We start from the raw sequence: 10539 nt of genomic DNA, 5'->3' as shown, positions 1-10539 counted from the left end.
AGGCTTAGCTTGAACATATGAGACCTTAAAGCCTGCCTCCATAGTGACACACTTCCTTCCAAGAAGGCTACACCTAGTCCAACAAGGCCACAACTCCTAATAGTGCCACTCCCTATGGGCCAAGCACTCAAACCCATGAGTCTGTGGGGGGCGTTCCTATGCAAACTACTATACACTCTCTCAAAAAAATATTAGAGATGAGAAGGGAGACATCACAGCAAAGATGAAATTCAGAAAATGACAAGCATATCTCTCCTCTTTAATCCCAGCACTTGGGAGGCAGAACCAGGTGGATCTCTGTGAGTTCGAGGCCATCCTGGTCTACAAAGTGAGTTCCAGGACAGCCAAGGCTACACAGAGAATCCCTGTCTCAAAACAAACAAACAATTATATATATATAAAATAACTAACAATACTGAGTCAGTAATAAAAATCTCCCCAATAAAATAAAGTCCAGGCCTCATTGGATTTGCTGAGGAATTCTACCAGATTCTCAAAGCTCTAATGGCAATGCTTTTCAAACTATTCTTTAGAAAAGGAACGAATGCCTTCAAACCCTTTTTATAAAGCCATTGTTACCTTGAAACCAAAACCGTACAAAAACAGAACATGAAAAGAAAATTACAGTTGGGCGGTGGTGGCACACGCCTTTAATCCCAGCACTTGGGAGGCAGAGACAGGAAGATGTCTGTGAGTTTGAGACCAGTCTGGACTACAGTGAGTTCCAGGAAAGGTGAGTTCCAAAGTGAGTTCCAAAGCTACACAGAGAAACCCTGTCTCAAAAAACAAAACAAAGCAAAAAAGAAAAGAAAATTACATCTCCCTGACCATAAATGCAAAAATTCTCAAGAAAATACTTATAAGCTGAATTTAAAAACACATAAAAACTATCATTCCCAGGACTGGAGAGATGACTCAGCAGTTAAGAGCACTTGCTGGAGGACCTGGATTCGGTTCCTAGCATTTACATGGCAGCTCACAACCTCCTGGAACTCCAGTTCAGAGAATCTAACATCCTCTTCTACCCTCTACAAGAACCAGGCATGTACACAGCACATATACATTTATACAGCCAAAATACTCATCACATAAAATAAAATAAACCTTAAAAAAATCATTTGCCATGGCTTCATTACAGCACTCAGGACTGATTTAACAAACAAATCAATAAATGTATAATATATCACATAAATTGACTCAAGGACAGAAAGCTCATGACCACCTCAATCAACCTGGAAGATTGTTGATAAGAATCCAACATCCATTTGTGATAAAAAGCCATGATGAGACTAGAACTAGAGGGAATGTAATGCAACATATCTAAGCAATATGTAACTAACCTGTAGTCAACATCACGCCAAATAGAGAAAACTCTCAAAAACGTTTCTACTAACATCAGGAGCAAGACAAAGATGTCTACTGTCCACTTCCATTCAATATAATACTTAAAGTCTTAGCTGAAGCAATAAGACAGAAGAAACTAAAAGGGAAATGTTTAGGGAAGAAATTGAAGTATCCTCATTTGGAGGTGATCTGATTCTATACATAAGGACCCTAAGGATTCCGTCACAAAATTCTTAAAGCTGATTCACACTTTTAGCAAAGAAGTAGAATAAAAAAAAGAATGTACAAAAAATAGTAGTGTTAGGGCTGGAGAGATGGCTTCATGGTGTCATCTGCTCTTAGCAGAGGACCTGGGCTTGGTTCCCACAACCTGCATGGTGGTTCATAATTGCTTGTAATTCCAGTTCCAAGGACCTTCTGGCTTCTGCAGACTCCTTCATGCATGTGGTATACTTAGTTATTTGGTTTTTGTTTTATTTTGTTTTTTTTGAGACAGGGTTTCTCTGTGTAGCTTTGGAGCCTTGTTGTGCTACCACCACCTGTTTACCATGTCTGAGCGAGGGGCTGTGGATCGAAAAACAGAGACAAAAGACAGTGGGTCATTCATGCCAGGCGTTTATTGAAGAAGGGAAGAAATCTTAAATACAGGCTTACAGCACAATGGAAGAACCCCTGGAGGGCAGAAGTTCGCTATTGAAGTTTACAATCTTACATCTAAGCTGTTAACGCCCAAATGCAGGATACACAGACAAAGAACCTCCGCTAAGCGTTCTGGAGGGTGAAGACTGGCAGGGAATCAGCATAGGGAGGACATCTGGTCAAGGTCGGCAAGCAGGGTGGCAGTTACCCAACATGGGAGTTCCAGGGCACTACAAGCCTGTCCTGGCACTCACTCTGTAGACCAGGCTGGCCTCAAACTTGGAGATCCGCCTGCCTCTGCCTCCCAAGTGCTGGGATTAAAGGCGTGAGCCACCACTGCCTGGCTGGTACACTTAGTTCTTACACAGTGCTGGTGGGAATGCAAATTTATGCAGTCATTATGGCAGTCAAGATGGAGGTTTCTCGAAAACAAAAATAAAAACAAAACAAAAACCACCCTCACAACTGGGCCAGTGAAATGACTTAGCAGGCAGAAGGGCTTGCCATGAGGCCTGACACACACATACCAGGAAAAAGATTACTGTGAAAATGATAATCTTACCAAAAGCTGTCTACAGATTTAATGCAATCCCTATCAAAATTCCACACAATTCTTCACAGAAATGGTAAAAAGAATCTTAAAATTCATAAGGAAATACTGAAAGCATTGGGGAGCTGAAGCAATCCTGAAAACAAAGAATAGTGCGGGGAAGAACACCTCTGTCCTAGTGTGCTCTGCTTGGGATAAAAACCGGTCAAAAGCAGCCCAGGAGGAAAGGGGCTTACACTTGCACACTGAGGGGAATTAGGACAGGTTCTCAGGCAGGAACCTCGAGGCAGGAACTGAAGCAGAGACCATGGAGGAACACTGCAGACTGGCTTGCTCCCTTTTGCTTGCTGAACTGCATTTCTTCTATGCCCCAGGGCCACCTCTTCTGGGGGGTCCCAGCAAGTCCAACAGAAGCAAAAAGATCCACAGAGAGACAAGAATGAAACTTGGTTCAGAATGGCTTAGTTAGCCAGGCTGGTTCAAAATTCTGGAGTCTGACCCTGAGTGGGTTTTTGTTGTTTTTTTGTTTTGTTTTGTTTTGTTTTTCAAGACAGGGTTTCTCTGTGTAGCCTTGGCTGTCCTGGAACTCACTAGGTAGACCAGGCTGGCCTCGAACTCCCAGAGTTCCTCCTGTTTCTGCCTTGAAATGCTGGTATTAAAGTCATGTGGCACAACTATTTTTTTTTTAAACATATTTAAACACAGTAAAACTTTGGGGAGAAAGTTTCCTCATGACAACTATCACAACAAAACTTAAGGCATGACGACATAGAAACTCCTTTGCAAAGTACATGTCTTGCAGAGCACCTGTGACCTCTTCTGCAAGAATGGGTTCTATTGATTGAGAAAAAATGATGAAGATAAGGGTCTAGGGAAGAAGGGTTTGTAATAAGAGTGATAGCAAATTCTTTTGCAAAGTATATGAGACCTCTTTCATGAGGATGGGTTCTATTGACTGAGATACAATGCTCAGGAGTCTTGGGGATTTGAATGAGGACCTAGTGTCTTAGGAGTTCTATTGCTTCAAGGAAATACCATGACCAAAAAGCAACCTGGGAGGTAGGTATAGTCGGAAGGTTTCTCCAATCTTACAAAATATTCAGAGGCTTATATTAATTACAAACTGTATGGGCATGGCCTATGGCTCAAGCTTTTTGCTAGCTAGCTCTTATAACTAAACTCAGCCCATTTCTATTAGTCTATATGTCACCATAGGTTCTGCGGTTTTACCTGTGTGCCATTACATGCTGCTCCCTGGACAGCGAGATGGTGTCTCTTTAGACTCTGCCTTTCTTTTTCTTGTCTCTCTCCTTTCCCGCCTGTCTCTAAGCTGCCTTGCCATAAGCCAAACGGCTTTATTTATCAATCAACCAATGGGAACAACATATATTCACACCATGCAGAAAGACATCCCACAGGAGGGTTATTTGGCATAAACTCCAGCATTGCTGTTCAATCATTGAAAGAGGTCAGGGCAGGAGCTCAAACAGCAGGATCCTGGAGGCAGGAGCTTATGCAGAGGCCATGGAGGGGAGCTGTCTACTGGCTTGCTTCCCCTGCCTTGCTCAGCCTGCTTTCTTACAGAACCCAGGACCACCTGCCCAGGGATGGCACCATCACAGTGGGCTGCCTCCTCCCCGTGTTGATCACTGATTGAGAAAATCTTTTTATTTTTTTTTTAAGATTTTATTTATGTATACAGTGTTCTGTCTGCATGTGTCCCTGCAGGCCAGAAGAGGCACCAGATCTCATTACAGATGATTGTGAGCCATCATGTGGTTGCTGGGAAATGAACTCAGGACCTTTGGAAGGGCAAGCTGTGCTCTTAACCACTGAGCCATCTCTCCAGCCTGAGAAAATTCTTTATAGCTGGATCTTTTTTTTTTTTTTTTTTTTTTTTTTTTTGGTTTTTCGAGACAGGGTTTCTCTGTGTAGCTTTGTGCCTTTCCTGGAACTCACTCTGTAGACCAGGCTGGCCTCAAACTCACAGAGATTCGCCTGCCTCTGCCTCCCAAGTGCTGGAATTAAAGGTGTGTGCCACCAATGGCCCGGCTACAGCTGGATCATAAGGAGGCATTCCCTCAATTCCTTCCTCTAATGACTCTAGTTTGTGTTAAGTTGACACAGAAAACTAGCTAGTACAGCTAACTCTATAGAATAGTAAAAAAATTAAAAAAAAAAATTACCAGGTTATTGAACAACATCCAATACAGACTTCCAGGTTAATAGATGTCAATGTCTGCTGTGTGTTGAATAGTCCTGGTTTCTCTAGTACTATCTGTGAGCAGATGGGCCTTGTGCTCTCATGCAACCTGACCTGGCAGGGAATCACCTCCAGTGGCTAGTCCTCCTGCATCAATCAGCAGTGAATAAATACCCCGCAGACATGCCCACAGGCCAACCCATGGAAGGAAATTCATCAACTGAGGTGACAAGTGAAGCTACGATAGTACTTGATGTCAGAGCCACTATAACAAAAGTCTCACATGATGGCACAAAAGCAGACACACAAATCAGTGGAATACAACAGGGGGTATCCACATAACCCACACAGCCACAGCCAACTGGTTTTTGTTTTTGTTTTTTGTTGGGTTTTTTTTTTTTTTTTTTTTTTTGAGCTGAGGATAGAACCCAGGGCCTTGTGCTTGCTAGGCAAGCGCTCTACCACTGAGCTAAATCACCAACTCCTCCAACTGAATTTTTACAGATGCCAAAAATGCACACTGGGGAAAAGCCTTTGGAACAAATGTACAGGAGAAATGGGATGTCCCTGTGTAAAAGAATAAAATGATCCCTCTATTTCAACAAAAGGTGGTTAAGACTTGGCATAACAGGCACTCTAATCCAGTGCTGTGGGGATGTAAATAAGTCCAGCCATTGTCAAAGTCAATGTGGCAGCTTCTCAAATAAACAGCATCAAAAACCAAACCAAAACAAAACAAAAACCAACTTAGCAATAGGCCAGGCATGGTGGCATATGAGTTTAATCCCAGCACTCAGTAAGCATGCACACACACTATTCACTATTGACACCCCTGAGGCCCCCAAAAGAATGCAGAACATTGCCACTCTGTCACCCACCAAAACTAGATGCTAAACCTTATTGCTGAAGATAATACACAATTCAGTTGCAAGTCACAGAGAAATCAAGTTAGGACTAAGCAGCAAAGCTTCATCTGTGCTGGCTAATTCTCCCAGTCCTGTTAGGTGCTATGCAGGCTGCTGGGAAGGCCTGTCATCTACAGTCTTCCTCCGCTGTGGACCTGCATGCTACAGTACTCTACTGTCCTGCCGGGGGATGTGCCCACTGGTGCAATGGTATCATGACTGGGGAATGACTGACTGCTTCTGATTGGACTTAAGGCCCACTCACAAGGGGCAGTTTCCATCTTGTATTGTAAACCTCGCTGAAAGCCTGTTGCTACAGGGGTCATAAGCCCTAATGGGTAATCTACTACTCCAGTTTTACTAAGTGGACATGGCATGTCTGTGACAAATCACCTTCTAAGTATATTTATGCCCATACATTAGTACTAATGTGTCAGCTTTAGTGAGAGAAGCTTGGTTTTGCTGCAGTCATTAATTACTGCAGATAATCACAACTGGTCAAAGCGCTGAGAGTAACTGACTGTCAAATGTGCATCTGTATCACCCTTCTCAGGTCCAGGGAATATCAAGAAAAAGGGCATAGGAAAGGTGAAGGAACTTGGGCTGTGATGTAGCTCAGTTTGTAGAGTGCATACAGAAAACTCTCGGTTTCATCCTCAGCACCACATATACCAGGCATAGTTGTGTATAACTATAATCCTATCACTTGAGAGAAGGAGACATGAGGGTCAGAAGTTCAGCGACATTCTCAGGATCCTTTAGCATAGCAAGTTAGAGGCTAGTCTAGGCTATATTATACTCAGTCTCAAAAAACCAAAGCTAGCAGACAAAAAGTAATAATAATAATAATAATAATAATAATAATAATAATGATGATGATGATGAAGAAAAAGCCCGAAGAAGAGGTGGGTATTTTGTTCTCTTCTGATTACACCATTGTATCCTTTAAATTCTCAGCAGCTGTGGTCACCTGCATAAGATGCACATAAGAAAGGGTTCACCAATATCCATCATAGAAGGGGTGGGGTTCATAAGGTACCACCCCCACCATATTATTTAGACAGTTAATAGTTGCTGAGAGACTTTCTCCAGAAGTGTACCATTGTCAAGTTGTTCTTACAAATGACTCCTCATCCATGCCCCAATTAATGTTTCACAGAAAGGAAGAAAGATTAATATAAACAAACAACATTAATATAAAAGAAATGTTGGAAAGGATCAGAGAAATTATAATCCTTGTGCATCCCAAGGGGGGAACAGTTGACAACAGTCTTAATGGTCACAGGGGAACAGATTTGGGTTGGCTTGGCTTTTCCTTAGGTTTCCACCCTCCAGAGAGACTCTAAAACATTTTTTTGTTGTTGTTTTTCAAGATGGGGTTTCTCTGTGTAGTTTTTGGTGCCTTCCCTGGCTCTCTCTGTCTGTAGACCAGGCTGGCCTTGAACTCAAAGATCTGCCTGCCTTTGCCTCCCAAGTGCTGGGATTAAAGGTGTGCGCCACCACGCCGGCTAAAATCTTTTTCTGAGTCCTAAACTTTACACTCGAACTCCCTACTGCTTGGGAACCAGAGTGCCCCCAGTCAAGCTCCTGGTGTGAACTGCATCTATAACTTGGGGTAGTTCCTGGGAAACTGAACTTCACAGCTTGAAACTTCCCCAAATCATCTCAGACAAAAGGACTGAAGGCCATGGAGGACCCCAGGTATTTCTAGAAGCAGCTTTTCTCTTCAATTCTCCTAAGACATGATAAATATTAATGGAGTTAGGGGTGGCGTTTTACATAGATTTGGAAGACTATAAAGACGTGTCTCTGAGATGATGCTTGGACTGTGCTTTTCCTGCTCTCACATTTGCTGCTTTGTCCCCTCGGAATTGGGATATGTTGATTTAGGACATACTTGTGTTTTGTTTGTTTGGTTGGTTGGTTTTTTGCTTTGGTTTTCGAGACAGGACTTCTTTGGAGCCTGTCCTATAACTTGCTCTTGCTCTGTAGACCAGGCTGGCTTCAAACTCGGATCCATTTGCCTCTGCCTCCTGAGTGCTGGAATTAAAGGCATGTGCCGTCACTGCCCAATTTTGTGTTGTTGTTTTAAAGGATGTGTTCGAAATAGCCCTGGTGGAGCTGGCACAAGTTCTTGGTAAGAACTTGAAAATGAGGTATGGTGGTGCATGTCTGTAATTCCAGAACTCAGAAGGTAGAGAATTGAGGATAAGAAGTTCAAAGTCATCCTCAGCTACATAGTAAGTTTGAGACCAGCCTGAGATACACATACCCCTGCCTAAAAATTAATAAAATTTAAAAGCCTGGAGTTGTGACTCGGTGATAGATCAATTGCTCTATCACTAGTCTTATCAGTAGCCAGAGTGACTTGTAACTCACTAGTAACCAGGCTAGCTTTGAACTCATGGTAGTCCTACCCTTAGCCTTCCCAGTGCTGAGGTTGCAGGCATGAGCCTCCATGCCCAGCTGAAAAGCCATCATCCTATGGCTTTCATTTAAATGACATATGCAGGAGGCGGTTTACTGCCTCCTGGCACTTTTCTCATACGGCAATGACCCTGAGTTGTCCATTAATTCCAGCTGACACTCTTGCGGGGAGCACTAACGTGGAACCCCTCATTTTCCTTCTACAGTTCTCTAGCCAGTCTGAGGCCTCTGACAGTAACCAGCAGTTACAACATGCCATGGAGGAGCGGGCTCAGCTGGAGACCCACGTAGGCCAGGTGAGGATTTGTGGGGAGAGGAGGGCATGACCTCAGGTGGCCAAGGGCAGGTGAGAACTAGTAACAGCCCTTCGTAACTTGTGCATTGACTGATGCAGCTGATGGAGTTGCTGAAGCAGCTCCAGATCGAGAGAGACCAGTATGCAGAGAACCTGAAAGGAGAGAGTGCCAGGTGGCAGCAGAGGATACAGCAAATGGCAGAGCAGGTGAGGCCTGGCCTTGGTGTCTTTGCTCTTCCTGCGCATCAGTAGGGTGCAGCTGAGGGGTTAGGGGCTTCAGTTTTACAGAGGTGGGACCAGGACTAGATGCCCGAGAGCTCCAGCTCTTTCCCTATGCCTTTGGGCAGCTGCACACACTGAAGGAAGAAAAGGAACACAGAGTCAGGTACAAGAGCTGGAGACCAGCTTGGCAGCACTCAGGAGACAGATGGGTGAGTAGGGCAAGGATGACCTGGGAACAGGAGTGGGCCCAAGGGCCATGACGGTGGTTCCCATCACCCTGGGGAGGCAGGCGGGTGCAAGGGCATTGTAGCAGAGGGCAAGGGGTCTCTGCCAGGAGGTGGCAAGTCTTGTCTGTCTCAGCATGTGTCCTTCTGTGCAAAGCAGGGTGCCATGTCTACTGCTCCCCCCTGTAGATGACTGAGCATCACAGAACTATTGGTGAAATTATTAAGGCCACTCCACGTAGTTAAAAGGGAGGTTTATTTTGTGGGGTAACTTACAAATGAAGGGATAGGTAGGTTGTAGGGTCTGGCAAAGGTATGGCACAGTCCGGTGGTGTTCTCTGGACAACTCTACTCAGTCTACCTCCGGCGTCCAGGGTCAGGGCACCAAAAGAGATCCCTCTCCTTTGGATCCTGGGTCTTCAGCGTCCACTCTCAGCCCCGCCTTGTAGGTGTGACCATTACCGAAGCCTCAATGGGGGTTGGAACTTCCAGGCCAAGGCTGGAATGGCTACCCACTACACAGAACTGTACTAGAGTGGCTTGAAATGCTTACCTCGTCTTAGACCTGACAGAAAAGAAGCCAAGGCTTGGGGCAGGAAGCCTGACTCGAGCTCACAAAGGAGCCAGCCTATCTGAGAAGCCAAGGGTGCATCCCCCACTGTGCCTGTTTCCTTTCTCAGAAGAGCCTCTCCCCCGCCCCCCCCCCCCCCGCCCCAAAGCCTCCAGCTGGGCCTTCTGAAGTTGAAGAGCAGCTGCAGAAGAAACTGGAGAATCTGAAGGGACAGCTGAAGGCCCAGGTGCAGGACAATGAGAGCCTGAGCCTCCTGAACCGGGAGCAGGAGGAGCGGCTACTGGAGCCAGAGCGGGCGGCCGAGCGCTGGAGTGAGCAGGCAGAGGAGCGCAAGCAGATCCTGGAGAGCATGCAGAGTGACCGCATCACCATCAGCAGAGCACTGTCCCAGAACCGAGAGCTAAAGGAGCAGTTGGCTGAGCTGCAGAAAGGCTTTGTCAGGCTGGGAGCCTGCAGACCCTCCTTCCTCACTGGGAACACACCCACCCCTTCACTGCAAGGGATGGGGTGCTGTCCACCTCATAGGAAATGGTAGTGACAGGCAGTAGGCCGATGGCTTCTGAGGTGCAGTGGAACAGCAGATGAAACAGTTATTCTTGAAGAGTAACTAAGCTCAACCCTCTCAATAGTAGACTGGCATTTAATAGAGGGATGTAGAGAAGAATGGCATCCACACAGCCAAGAAGAATGGACAGCTAAATTTAAAAACATCAATAATTTCCAGAATTTAAAATCCTGAATCATGACAATGACACTAATGGAATTCAGGTGTTTCTGGTACATGGACTGCTTTCACCAAATGTGAGGTCAAACTGTTGACCTTGTGTACATCCTAGTTCACAAGTGAGTCTGTCAGATTGTCAGATACGCTAAGCCTATAGGCTGAAGATGATGCCCCAACACTGTCAACTCACATTTTTTTTTTTTTTGGAAGCTGCTTGCATGCACTTCCTGTTTTTATTTTTTATTAGGTAGTATTATTTCCTTCTTGGGTCTCTGAGGGAGTTGAAGATCAGTTAGTTATAGTTATAGTTTTCCTTGTTAAGAATTTCAGGAAAGAAACTCACTAGAGGTGAAAGTGTATAAATTTGAAAGATGTTATAAGACAGTTCCATTAGTAATATAAGTTAGGATAGAAAGTGAATCAGGTACATTCTGG

The 10539-nt window shown here is 44.7% G+C and overlaps 1 protein-coding gene across 1 annotated transcript in view; it reads left to right on the top strand.

The window, feature by feature from the left end:
• Positions 1-8193: 8193 nt before the first annotated feature.
• The window catches only part of Wdr38 (WD repeat domain 38), a 38838-nt gene continuing 36492 nt past the window's right edge, over positions 8194-10539 (top strand). Inside the window, exons 1-3 of the mRNA XM_036183290.1 lie at positions 8194-8364; positions 8463-8570; positions 9529-9816. Coding sequence (XP_036039183.1) covers positions 8194-8364; positions 8463-8570; positions 9529-9816 — 567 coding nt within the window. The remainder of the gene's footprint in view (positions 8365-8462; positions 8571-9528; positions 9817-10539) is intronic.

This window comes from Onychomys torridus, chromosome 4 (assembly GCF_903995425.1).
Source record: "Onychomys torridus chromosome 4, mOncTor1.1, whole genome shotgun sequence".
NCBI classification, from domain to species: Eukaryota; Metazoa; Chordata; class Mammalia; order Rodentia; family Cricetidae; genus Onychomys; species Onychomys torridus.
Note: the sequence above shows the minus strand (reverse complement) of the source record. Positions and strands in the feature narration are given on the sequence as shown.